The sequence below is a fragment of the Heterodontus francisci genome, chromosome 11 (genome assembly GCF_036365525.1).
Source record: "Heterodontus francisci isolate sHetFra1 chromosome 11, sHetFra1.hap1, whole genome shotgun sequence".
NCBI lineage: Eukaryota > Metazoa > Chordata > Chondrichthyes > Heterodontiformes > Heterodontidae > Heterodontus > Heterodontus francisci.
This window is the reverse complement of record NC_090381.1, coordinates 94,359,487-94,373,668: the sequence shown is the minus strand read 5'-3', so window position 1 is coordinate 94,373,668 and position 14,182 is coordinate 94,359,487. Positions and strand designations below refer to the sequence as shown.

General features: G+C 41.6%; 1 protein-coding gene across 11 annotated transcripts in view; it reads right to left on the bottom strand.

Moving 5' to 3' along the window:
- Positions 1-354: 354 nt before the first annotated feature.
- trip12 (thyroid hormone receptor interactor 12) overlaps positions 355-14,182 on the bottom strand; it is a 185,762-nt gene continuing 171,934 nt past the window's right edge. For all 11 annotated transcript variants that reach the window (XM_068042545.1, XM_068042547.1, XM_068042550.1 and 8 more), the window contains 4 exons: positions 13,158-13,271; positions 10,363-10,457; positions 6,452-6,555; positions 355-1,787 (listed from right to left, as the gene is read on the bottom strand). In XM_068042545.1, the coding sequence (XP_067898646.1) occupies positions 1,591-1,787; positions 6,452-6,555; positions 10,363-10,457; positions 13,158-13,271 (510 nt within the window). In that variant the 3' untranslated portion in view covers positions 355-1,590. The remainder of the gene's footprint in view (positions 1,788-6,451; positions 6,556-10,362; positions 10,458-13,157; positions 13,272-14,182) is intronic.

Genomic DNA, 14,182 nt, shown 5'->3' with positions numbered 1-14,182 from the left:
GACACTACAGCCAGTGAAAGACAAGCTCAGCAAATAGTTATTAAGTAATCAAACATTAAACTACTATAGTTTATCTAATTTAACTCATTTTCTGGGTTAGATCAAGTCCTCACAGCTGGACCCCTTATATCAATTGCCCACACCATTGAAGGATTTTTTTTTTTTTTTAAACATTTAATTTTTTTTTTAATATCAAGAGGGCTACTGAATGCAATAGTCCTCCAAGCATTACAACCACACTGAATATTTCCACCTTTATTTACTCAAACTCCAACACAACTTTAGTTAAAAAGACACTTTGGCACTATCCCTGAATAAGTTTGGCTGCTGAATACAAAATAATTATACAAAAAGTGAGTCAAACATTTTATTTATTTATGTTCAGGTAAAAACATTAACCTGATGAAGTAGTTATTGCAGATTTCAGAAATCAGCACATGAACAGTTGGACAGAGCAGTGTTTACAGGTGCACTATCCTTATCAAACCAAGAGAGCTCAACTATTACTTTTGTTCAAAGCTAGCAGTGCAAAAACAATTAAGTGAACTACAACAAGGTAAATTAAACAAGATAAAGCAACTGTCCCACTGTAACAGTAAGTGGAACGTTTCTTTTAAAGTTTTACACCAACTGGAAATGCTACCTGTCCCTTGAATAACAGCCTAACCAGCCCAATATTGGTTTAAACTACAGAATTTAAAAAGAAAAAAGGAAAAAGGGATTTCTCAGTATTGTTATTTGTCGCCTGAAATCATTCTGTAAACAAATCTAGTGAGAGATTAAAGGCTTCTGCCAACAGTCCTATTATTTTGCAACAAAACTACTGGCAAATACTAGAATTTGAATATTGGAAACAGGAATAAATTTTAGACTATGATACAATTGTTGGGGCAATGGAGGTTAAGAAATGCTTAAAAATCTTCAAGCCCTTGGCTTAACCTTTCGTTGAATCATGGGGTTAAGAAACATCACAAAAAAGCAGAACCCTATGTTACATCACACAAGTGCAGATGAGTTAAACATAAAAGGACAAACTAGATGGAGGAGAGGGTGAAGATAGACAAGAGAAAAATGCAAATGACACTAACCAGAGCTTAAATTATTTTATGCAAGGTATAAGTCTGTCATTTCTGTATGTTTGTACATATTAATCTTTGGAAACAAAAAAAACACCAGAAATGTAGGCTCCAGATGGATATACACACCAATTTCAAACTGCACAGTGACATTTTATTGTTCCGTCATCCTGGAAGAAAAACATCCCTTTCTTTTGATTTTGAATACCACACAGCAAAAAGCAATTTAAAAACTGCACCCAAATAATTGTTAAATTAACAAGAACTTCTTTAAGAATTTATTTTTGTTTAAATCTTGCATTAACTTTGGGGTCTTTTTTCAATTTCTCAGTCCGTAGGGGCTATTTTAATAAATATACCATCCAAGTCTTTTTGTTGAAGATTTGCAGCATACCAAGCCATTTCTACAACAAGTACGCTGTACACATTGCCTTGATGCAGTGATACACTTAGAAAATAAATCATGATTTTGTCATTTGTTGTAACAGGCAGCTTGAAGATTCAGACGCTGTGATCAGGAGAGATGGAACGACTGCTGCCCTTCTCTAGCAGCTATTAAAAGTTTTTCACGCATTATGTCGATACTGGAGTAATCTGGCAACTTGAGATAATTAACACAGGTCATTACGGAGGGTAAGAAATCATCAGGGTTTTCTGTGGACTCAAAAGTCTTGCGGACAATGGTCAGTGGAGGGTTTAAACTCCGAAACCCTGTAAAAATAATAACTTGTATAAGTTTCATTATAGTATGTGTGTAATCCCAAATTTTCAAACAATCTTTTCAAGAGCACAAAACTGTACTTAAGCCTTAAGATTTAAGCTGTGCTCTAAAATGAAATGAGTGTATGGGCTTCCTGATTCTTTATACATGAATGTACCCAACAGGAATTATATCCTCAGGCCATTACTTTTCAGCTGCATTTGCTGACACTGCAACCACTAGGTGGGGCAGTACTGGCAGATGCACAAATGTAGCCTCATACACTGAAACATCAATCCGAGACGTCTCAGGCAGCTGCCAGTAATAAAAATGGCGCTGCTCAATTTGACACAAAACCAATTAAACACAAACCCCTTCAACGGCTGCGATCGTCACTTCCATCCCACCCCTAACAGTACCCCACTCCCTTCCGCCATCTCCGCTTCCCTTTCCACGACCTCCGACAACTGTCTGCTTGCTCCCCACCTCGTCGCCCAGAGAAGCAGCAGGAGCGGTGACACCAGGTGAGCGTCCGGGGTGGGGGGGAAAGAGAAGAGAAAAGAGGAGGGCAAGGCAGGATGGAACGGCGAGTAGTCAGCAGCTGGAAATGAAAAGCGGCGATTGAAGTGGAGATGGCGGGAGGGAGTGGGATACTGTTAGGGGAATGGAGGCGGTGATCACAGCTATTAAGGGGTGAAGACATCATTGTATGTTGACATCAGCATGCACATTCATACTAGCAAGCTGGCAAAGGTTCGCTGGCACTGACGACATCTGAACATCTTCTGCGTTGTCAAGAATCACTGTTACTTTTAAGCGTTTTACACCATGTTGGTCAGGATTTCTCCCTGCCACTGCCATCTCCTAGCACTGGACAATGCCAGCAGAAATATCAAGTCAGAAGACACTGCAAAGCTTGAAGATACACAAGGTCATAGAGAGTGTCGGGGTAGGGGCAAAACAAAAAAGGTGAGCTTTAGACGTGGAGACAATATGGAGAATGTGTAGCGCCATGCCTACCTTGGGAAATTAGCGATCGAACTGCCAGCCTTGGCTCAGTGGTAGTGCTCTCGCTAAGTCAGAAGATTGCAGGTTCAAGCCCAACTCGAGATTTGACCACAATCTAGGCTGACACTTCAGTGCAGTACTGAGTGAGTGCCACACTACTGGAGGTACCATTTTTCCAATGAGACATTAAACCAAGGCCTTGACTGTCCTCTCAGGTGGATGTTTAAGATTCTATTTGGAGAGCAGGGTATCCCCTCAATCAACAGTTTAATTGGCAACTTATTTTGTCGGTGGGACTTGCTGTGAGAAAATTGGCTGCTGCGTTTCCCTACACCAATGACTAAACCGCAAAAGTACTGCATTGGTGATAAAGGGCTTTTGGGCACCCTGGGGCTGTGAACGCAGTTACATAAATGCAAGTGCTTTATTTCTCTCTATTCATCAATGGTAGACAAACTACATATGATTAGATTGTATAAAAAAAAGCTGGAAGGAGACATGTGACCTGAAGGTAAAGTATTTTTTTTTTTTTGAAGTACAGTGCCAAAATACCTTCTCTTCAATTGACAGATCAAGACAGTACTTAGTTAACATAGTAAATTTAATCCAAGTAGCTGGTTTGCAGTTTTGGGAGCACCACTCCACCCTGTTGGCCTGCAGCTTGGGCACAGCATGGGGAAAATGGGTTCCTATTCTTGCTCCAGTCTAAAGTAATAACAGAAATAGTCTACAATTTAAAGCCAGAATTTTTTTTTTTATTCGTTCATGGGATGTGGACGTCACTGGCTAAGCCAGCATTTATTGCCCATCCCAATTTGCCCTCGAGAAGGTGGTGGTGAGCTGCCTTCTTGAACTGCTGCAGTCCATGTGAGGTAGGTACACCCACAATGCTGTTAGGAAAGGAGTTCCAGGATTTTGACCCAGTGACAGCGAAGGAATGGCAATATAGTTCCAAGTCAGGATGGTGGTTTGGAGGGGAACTTGCAGGTGGTGGTGTTCCCATGCATCTACTGCCCTTGTCCTTCTTGATTGTGGGTTGGAAGGTGCTGTCGAAGGGGCCTTGGTGAGTTGCTGTAGTGCACCTTGTAGATGGCACACACTGCTGCCACTGTGCATAGGTGGTGAAGGAAGTGAATGTTTAAGGTGGTGGATGGGGTGCCAATCAAATAGACTGCTTTGTCCTGGATGGTGTTAAGCTTCTTGAGTGTTGTTGGCAAGGCAAGGGGAGAGTATTCCATCACATTGACTTGTGCCTTGTAGATGGAGGACAGACTTTGGGGAGTCAAGAGATGAGTTACTCACTACAGAATTCCCAGCCTCTGACCCGTTCTTGTAGCCACAGCATTTATGTGGCTAGCCCAGTTCAGTTTCTGGTCAATGGTAACCCTTAGGATATCGATAGTGTGGGAAATTTAGTGATGGTAATGCCATTGAACATTAAGGGGAGATGGTTAGATTCTCTCTTGTTTGAGATGGTCATTGCCTGGCAATTGTGTAGCGTGAATGTTACTTGCCACTTATCAGGTCAAGCCTGGATGTTGTCCAGGTCTTGCTGCATCCTGACATGGGTTGCTTCAGTATTTGAGGAGTCGCGAATGTGAACATTGTGCAATCAGCGAACATCCCCACTTCTGACCTTGTGATGGAAGGAAGGTCACTGATGAAGAAAATGCTGGAATCTATTATGAAGGAAGTCTTAACAATGCACTTAGCAAAGCACAGTATGATCAGAACAAGTCAACATGATTTTTCTAAAGGGAAATCAGGTTTGACAAATTTTTTGAGTCTTTTGAGGATGTAACTAGCAGGATTGACAAAGGGGAACCAGTAGATGTAATATACCTGGATTTCCAAAAGGCATTTGACAAAGTGCAACACAAAAGGTTAATTGGCAAGATAAGGGCTCATGGACTGGGGGCAATATTAGCATGGATAGATGATTGGTTAACAGACGGGAGGCAATGAGTGGGCATAAATAGGGCATTCTCAAGTTGGCAGGCAGTGACCACTGGCGTGCAACAAGGATCAGTGCTGGGCCCTCAGCTTTTACATTCTATATTAATGACTTAGGAGGAGAGAGAGTAATGCATCCAAGTTTGCTGATGATATAAAGGTAAGCTGTGGGGAGGACACAGAGGCTGCCATTGAGATATAGACAGGTTAAGCGAGTAGGCAGCAAGATGGCAGATGGAGTATAATGTAGGGAAGTGTGAAGTTTTTCACTTCAGTTGTTAACAGAAAAGCAAATTTTTTATTTTAAAAAAACTGTGCAACTTGTAAGTGTCGATGTTCAAACAGACTTGGGTGTGCTTGTACAAGGAATGCAGAAAATTAACCTGCAGGTACAAGCAATTAGTAAGGCAAATGGCATGTTGGCCTTTATTGCAAGGGGATTGGAGTACAGGAATAAGGAAGTATTGCTACAATTGCACAGTGTCCATGTTTGGACAAAGGCTGTAATGAGGTCAGGAGCTGAGTGGCCCTGACAGAACCCAAACTGAGCATCAGTGAGTAGGTTATTGCTGAGCAAGTGCCGCTTAATAGTACTGTCAACGAACCCTTCCATCACTTAGCTGATTATAGAGAGTAGACTGATGGGGTGGTAATTGGCCGAGTTGGATTTGTCCTGCTTTTTGTGTACAGGACATACCTGGGAAATTTTACACATTGGTCGGGCAGATGTCAGTGCGTAACTGTACTGAACAGCTTGGCTAGGGGCGCAGCTAGTTCTGAAACACAAGTCTTCAGTACTATTGCATGAATGTTGTTAGAGCCCATCGCCTTTGCAGCATCCAGTGCCGTCAGCAGTTTCTTGATATCAAGTGCAGTGAATCAGATTGGCTGAAGACTGGCATCTGGGATGCTGGGGACTTCAGGAGGAGGCTGAGATGGATCATCCACTCGGCACTTCTGGCTGAAGACAGATGCAGAACGGTGCAAGAACAATCAAAAGATAGACAGACTTGCATCTATACAGCATTTTTCACGATCACCAGACACCTCAGAGTGCTTCACAGCCAATGAAGTACTTTTGAATTGTAGTCACTGTTGTAATGTAGGAAAACAGCAGTGAAGGGCGGCACACTGGTGCAGTGGTTATCGCCGCAGCCTCACAGCTCCAGCGACCTGGGTTCGGTTCTGGGAATGCCTGTGCGGAGTTTGCAAGTTCTCCCTGTGACCGCGTGGATTTCCGCCAGGCACTCCGGTTTCCTCCCACAGCCAAAGACTTGCAGGTTGATAGGTAAATTGGCCATTGTAAATTGCCCCTAGTATAGGTAGGTGGTAGGAGAATTGTCGGGATGTGGTAGGGGATATGGGATTAATGTAGGATTAGTATAAATGGGTGGTTGATGGTTAGCACAGACTTGGTGGGCCGAAGGGCCTGTTTCAGTGCTGTATCTCTGACTCAAAAAAAAAGTATTAAATCAAGGCTTTTTTTTGCAGTACCGAATGATTGCCAAATTGGCTACAAGAGATAGGGGATGCTAGACTGATTTATACATCAAGGCTCTGTTCAATTAACTGGGAAGAACCAGGCATGCAGATGTGCAAACTTGTTTAATTTCAACATTTACAACAATCACAGCTCAACTTGTTACTGTATAGTTCAGAATGGGGTTTTTGTTTTGAAGAAACAATGCGACAGAAGTGGCAACATCAGGCTTACCTCCAACAGGTAGTCGGGGACTTCCGGTAACAAACTGAAGAAATAGTCTTTGTTGCTCACCATCAAAACTACTGAGTATTTCAAACAGAAATTTCACTGCACGACTGTGGAAGAGAGAGACCAACTTAGATTAAATTCAACTATTTTGTATACTTTCTGTTCCTCCAGAAACAATTTTCACAAATCAGAATGTGTGTCTTTCAGTGCAATCATAAAGGCCTTTATACTGTTCCAGCATCCAGATACATCAACTCTTGGAAAGGAAATGCTTAGAGTTGACTTGTGCTTTGGCTGTTGTACAAGATACGCCAGACATTACTATCCACATCTGGGAAGAATTTATGCCAATTTGAATATTAAATTCTATTGCTACTGTTCTCACCAAGGTAGAGAGCAATAGCCTGTTTATATACTGCAATACTATATAAACATTATAAAAGCTAACAATTTATCCTGCTCATTGTTGAGATGGGTTGAAAACTCAACATTGTAATATTTTGTTGCCCTGTAGAGGCATGAGCTTCACTGACTGCTTTATAGGATTGTACCTTAAATCAGCTTACAACGATAGGACTATAGACCAGTTAACTTAATATTTGTGGTAGGAAAGATAATGGAATCCTTAATCAAAGATGTAATAGAAAAACATCTAGAAACTGAAAATATAATTAGTCAGCACAAATTTCAAAAGGGGTTATGCTTGATCAAAGAATTATTTAATTCTTTGAAGTGGTAAAAGAAAGGGTAGATAACGATAATACAGTAGACAATCTATTTGGATTTCCAAAAAACCTACTGCACAGTAGACTCAAGACTAAAATTGGAGCATGTGGAGTCAGGGGACAGAATGGATATCAAGCTAACTACAAAATAGAAAACAAAGTAGGGTTAAGGTAGTTAAATCAGATTGACAAACGGTGGAAGTTTTGTTCCACAAGGGTTGGTGCTAGGATGACTGTTGTTCACCATTTACAAAAGTGATTCAAACTCAGGAATCAGAAGCATTATTTCAAAATTTGCAGATGACACAAAATTGATTGGTGTAGTTAATAGAGGACGAATGCAACAAAATACAGGCAATAAACTTGCAGAATGGGTGTGTAATTGGCAGATGAACTTCAATATAGATAAGTGAAATAACACATTTTGATAGGAATAAGGAGGCCACACACTGCATGGAAAATAACTGTAAATAAACAGGGTAGAGGAACAGAGGGATCTGGGGATGTAGATACACATAACTAAAAGTAGTGATGCAGGTTCATATGCTATTTAAAAAAAAGCAAACTAGGTTTTCTGTTACTTTGATGACTGTATCGGTACAGTTTCCTGCTCTCAACCCGAACTGGAAAACTTCAACTTTGCTTCCAATTTCCACCCTTCTCTTACCTTCACATGGCCCATCTCCTTAACTTCTCAGTCTCCATTTCCGGGGATAGGCTGTCCGCTAATATTCATTAAGCCTAGTGCTTCACACAGCTACCTCAACTACACTTCCTCACACCCTGCCTCCTGTAAGGACTCCATTCTATTCTGTTTCTCTGTCTCCAACACATCTGTTATGATGATGCAACCTTCCATAACAGCGCTTCTGATGGGTCTTCCTTTTTCCTCAACCTAGGATTCCCCACAACTGTGGTTGGCAGGGCCCTCAACCGTGTCCAACCTATTTCCTACACTTCTGCACTCACCCCTTCCCCTCCCTCCCAGAACTGCCTCAGGGCTCCCCTTATCCTCATTTTCCACCCCACCAGTTTCCACATCCAAAGGATCCTTTGCTATTTCTGCCACCACCAAACCCATCTTCCCATCCCTTCCACTCAGTATTTCAGAGGGATCGTTCCCTCTGCGACACCCTGGTCCACTCCTCGATCAGCCCCGACACCATGTCCCCTTCCCACGCAATTGTAGGCGTAATACCTGCCCTTTTACCACCTCACCATCTAAGGCCCCAAACACTCCTTCCGGCTGAAGGAGGGATTTACTCGTACTTCTTTCAATTTAGTATACTGTATTCACTGCTCACAATGCGGTCACCTCTACATTGGGGAGACCAAACACAGATTGGACAACCGCTTTACGGAACACCTCCGCTCAATCCACAAGCATGACCCCGAGCTTCCAGTTGCTTGCCATTTTAATTCACTACCCTGCTATCATGCCCACATTTCAGACCTTGGCCTGTTGCAGTGTTCCAGTGAACCGCAATGCAAGCTCGAGGAACAATTAGGCACTCTACTACAGCCTTTTGGACTCAACATTTAGTTCAACTTCAGAGCATGACTGGCTTTTTTATTTTATTTTTTAAACCATGTGCCTGTCTTGTTTTTCCATGCTTGAGCTTTTGGACTGAGCTGCTCATTTGCCATTAACACTCTCTCTGGGATAATGCTTTCTCTTTCATGACAACAATAAGCACTCCCTTTGCCTTTGTTCATGACATCTTTGTCATTTAATCTATCCTGCCCTCTGTCCTATCTCATCTCTTATTTTAGAGATACAGCACTGAAACAGGCCCTTCGGCCCACCAAGTCTGTGCCGACCATCAACCACCCATTTATACTAATCCTACATTAATCCCATATTCCTACCACATCTCCACCTTCCCCTACCACCTACCTATACTAGGGGCAATTTATAATGGCCAATTTACCTATCAACCTGCAAGTCTTTGGCGGTGGGAGGAAACCGGAGCACCCAGCGAAAACCCACGCAGTCACAGGGAGAACTTGCAAACTCCACACAGGCAGTACCCAGAATTGAACCCGGGTCGCTGGAGCTGTGAGGCTGCAGTGCTAACCACTGCGCCACTGTGCCTTCTCTTTTGTTCTCGTCTCTACCCTGCCCCCCCCCACAATTCACTTGCTCAAAGCTCGTTACATTTCTAACCTTTGCCAGTTCTGATGAAAGGTCACAGATTTGAAACGTTAACTGTTTCTCTCTCCACAGATGCTACCAGACCTGCTGAGTATTTCCAACACTTTGTTTTAATTAAAGTATTGGGTTCATTTCCAGAGTAACAGAACTGAACAGCAGGGAAGTTATGTTAAACTTATACAGAACTTCGGTTCGACCACATGGAGTTCTGTGTACAGTTCCAGCTGCTATTATAAAAAGGATAGAGGCACAATGCAGAAGGTGCAAAAATATTTAATAGAACGATACCAGAGCTGACAGGTTATATCGATCAGGAAAGACTGAATAAACTGGGGTTCCTTTCTCTAGAAAAAAGACGGAAGAATTACCTAATTAATAAACAAGATTACTAAAGGGTTTGATAGGGTATATGTATAGATAATGTTTCCATTTGTAGGCAAGACCAGAACTAAGGGCTATAAATCTAAGATGGTCACTAAAATCCATTAGGGAATTCAGGAGAAACCTCTTCATCCAGAGTAGGGTTAGAGTGTGGAACTCTATCACAGGGAATAGTTGAGGCAAATAGCATTGATGAATTAAAGGGAAAGCTAGATAAGCATGAGGGAGAAAGGAATAGAAGGATATGTTAACAGGTTAGATGAAGAGGAATGGGATGAGGCTTGTGTGAACCATAAACAGTGGCATGGACCAGCTGGGCTGAATGGCCTGTTCCTGTGCTCTAAATACTTTGTTAATACATGCCAGTTGCTCACAACAAAACACAAATAGGAACTGCAACAGTGATATTTCAATCCAAAATGCTGCTTCAGATGTACATGTTTTCCATTAAACTTAAGTTTAGGAGGTGTTCTTTGATCATTTACTGCAAGTTGGACAGAACCCCTGAATAATAGCCCTAAATGGCTGTTGTTTCTCTGAGCTTTCTTTTGATCTTCCAAATCTGTAGCAGATTATGGGGACAAGCTATTTATGTAGCACCTTGAATGCAATAAAACATCAATACACTTAATTCCAGAGTGAAACACTTGTACCTGTCATGATTATATCCGTGATCTGGTCTGCAACATTCCATCAAAGTCTTCACATCCCACGCCTCTGACTTGCTGCCACACAGCAGCTGATCCAACTACAGGTCAAATAAGGAGAACATCACACATGGTGCAAGTACATATGAACATCAAGCTAAACTTATGATCAATTTTTAAGTACTATAATAAAATGGAGATTTTAATTTTTACTTAGGAAGGTCACACGAGCACTTACAATCACCAGGCACCTAATGCTGGTTATTTGAGTATTGCGTACACCTTTGTGACCAATTACAGGAAGAGCATGAAAGTCAGAATGCACACCATAGATTTATAAGGATGATGCCAGGACAGGAAATCATGGTTACAAGGAGATACAAGATACTGGGACTATTTCCACTGGAGCAGAGTCTAAAAGATTTACAATAGGTTTTCAAAATTATGAATGGTTTTTGTAACAGCGAATGTATGAAGGGCCATTTCTTCTGATGCTGAATCAGCAACAAGGGGTCAACTTATAATTGCCAGTGAAAAGGTGCACTCAAATTTATTTCAGAGGCAGTTTAACATGGAATGTTTTGCTACAGGGAGGGGTAGAGGTCCAGGTCACAATCTTTTAAATGGAAAATTGTATAAATATCTGAAACAGTTAAGAGGGACATGGGGAGTGAGTAGACGGGGTGGTATTAGTTTTGGGTTGTTTGAGCATACAGCCAACACACTGGTTCAAAGATCACCTTCTGTGCTCTAAACCTCTATGGTTCTATGGCAACAATGACAGGTTTAGGTGACCTTTACAACAGCCAGTTCTAATCATGCAAGTCAGAATGGCATGTAAAGGCAGCAAGTAAATTTTACTGAACTCTTCCTGGTGCCTTCATTACTCATGAGCATGGTTTGTTGGTAAGCCATACTGTCATGTTACAGAATTTTTGACTCTTACCCCGCCAACCCAGAAATGTCTTTGTGATTGAGCTTATACTGAGGTGTTATGTTTTAAAGCAGCATAAATTCCAAGATTTGTTTTTATAAAAATGGGTCACAGTTCCATTAATTTCAAGTTGATCCAATAAGGGTCTATTGTTTCATCCCAGGTCCATAAATAGAATGATCCAGATATGAAGCATTTAGTTACCAAGTCTCAGGTAGCCAACAAATATTCAAACTCATTGCAACAAGATGAACCTATTTATGAACAATGTCCTTCTGCTGCCCTCGATCAGAATTAATACAAAGGAAAAAAAATCATATGCAGGAAACAAGTATTAAATTAGTGAGGGATAAGCCAGCAACCAAAAGCTAGATGATAAAATGCATGTCAGTTTCTGTAGTCAGAAGTTGTGTCTGCAAGGAAAAGGTAATGCCTAAAACAAGCCAGCCCATGAAAAGGGACAACATTGGACTATTAGTCTTATCTATATTCAATATATTTGACTTAAGCATTGAACCCATGATTTTTACTAACAGCTAGAAGCACCATCAACTGATGCACTGCATAACCTCAGGACCTAGCTCTTTCAGGTGGGCTTGCCACTTTATGGGAAAGCCTTGCATCAATAATGCCAAGTGCAGCAACAAGGAGTTACAAATACAACCTGGGAAAAACTTTGGTGGCTTGTGGAGGCAAGCTTCAGCATAAGTTAGCATCAATGCTACTTTAGGCAATACAGCCTTGGTTGATGCAGTAATTAGAGACTGAATCATGTAACAAGCAAGCCTTATAGATAGATAAGATGCAAGCCTCTCTTTTGGAAATATATCTATTGAACTTGGCCTGAAGTTTTCTTAACTGGCAGGAGCATCTAGATCTATGCTTGAATGGAGAAATAATATGCACCCTCTTTTTCTTGTGTCACTAGGTACCTTGCACATTGTGGCACTATTTTGTGAAGTTGACAATCGTTGATGAGGAACATTAGCAGAAAGCTGCAATGAAACATCTTAAGTTATTTTACTGCAGTGACTTACACTCTACTAGTCAGCAGAGAATGCAAGAACAGAGGACAAAATACCCGAGTTAATACAGGAGATTTAGGTCATGCTCTCGTACATACTTTCATAATGGACTTAATTCTATGATCCAAATGCCCAAGGTATACTTGTATTGAGTAGTAAACTGTCACCTAATCTTTCAAGATTACTTAGGCAATGAGCAAACAGGCTGAAGAACATATGCTTGCAAGACATCAAAATCAAATCGGAGCAGGGTTGTAGTGATGACAACAAAAATGACGATTTACCTCCAATGTGCAGTTTTAACAAGTGAAGAAATTTACTCAATTTTGTTAGGCACAAAGGTCATGCATCAGTTGTGTTCTTTTATGTATGTAATAGGATGGGCTTGTTCAGGAACAAACTGAGCTGTGTGCTTTTGAATGAGGAAGTTACTTCACAATCACTTTAAAAATAGTACTAACTTCTATTTACCAAGCAACAGATTAAAACTTTTACATCTCTAAATAGCTCTTAAGGAGTTTGGTGCACATTACAGACCCCCACCAACTGAAATATTATACATTTGAAAACTGTGGCTCCCAACTTAGTTTAGCTTTATTTGAGACATTGTGGAGTAAACATTTTTGAAGCACAAGTTTTGTTTGTACACTGTACAGCACATGCCCATTAACCATTACTGGTACTTCAGAATGTCATTGCACCAAAATGAATGTTACTATTTAAGGAAACCAACCTCAATGGGAACTGCTAGCTCTTCATAATGGAAAATTGCATCCATTTTTAAGATTGTTTACAGTGAGTTGGCCTTTGACTAGGTCAGTATATCCCCATGAAAAACTAACCTCCTCAGGGTAAAAATACTGCAAGTGATGTAGTGGAAAAACTGACTCAAAGCCATCTCGAAAAGATTCAAACTGCTTAGAAACGCCTTCATTCAAGGTCCAGTATACCACCAGCTGCAGGAAAGAAACATATTCAATTATACCAAATCATAACCACTTGCAATTATAAAATGCATTTAACAGTGGAACATTGCAAGATGCTTCGAAGAGGTGTAATCAGACAAAAACTGACATGGAGCCAAAGGAGATAACCAAGGGTAATCAAAGGCTTGGTCAGAGAAGTGGGTTTTAAAAAGGTCTTAAGGGAGGTGGAGAGGCACAGAAGCTTACGGAGATAATTTAGACTGTTGGGCCAGGAGGTTTGAACACATGGCAGTCAGTGGTAGATGCAGAGTGGGATGGACAAATAGAATCCGAACGGTGATTGCCAGGAGCCATTGCAGGTCAGAAAGGACAGGGTGATGGGCAGGCAGAATTTGCTGTGCGATAGGATACGGGCCATAGAATTTGGCATGAGTTGAAGTTCACTGAGGGGTCACTCAGGAGTGCAGTGAAACAGGGTCAGGTTTAAAAAAAAAATTTATTCGGGGGTGTGGGTGTCGCTGGCTATGCCAGCATTGATTGCCCATCCTAAATGCCCTTAAGGTGGTGGTGAGCTGCCTTCTTGAACCGCTGTTGTGGTGTAGATACACCAGCAGTGCTATTAGGAAGGGAGTTCCAGGATTTTGATCCAGCGACAGTGAAAGAACGGCGATATAGTTCAGAGTCTGGATGGTGAGCGACTTGGAGAAGAACTTGCAGGTGGTGGTGTTCCCATGCATCTGCTGCCCTTGTCCTTCTACGTGGTAGAGGTCGCAGGTTTGGAAGGTGCTGCCTAAGGAGCCTTGTTGCGTTGCTGCAGTGCATCTTGTAGATAGTGCACACCGTGTCAGTGGTGGAGGGAGTGAATGGTGAAGGTGGTTGTTGGGGTGACAATCAAGCAGGCTGCTTTGTTTTGGATGGTGTGGAGCTTCTTGTGTTGTTGG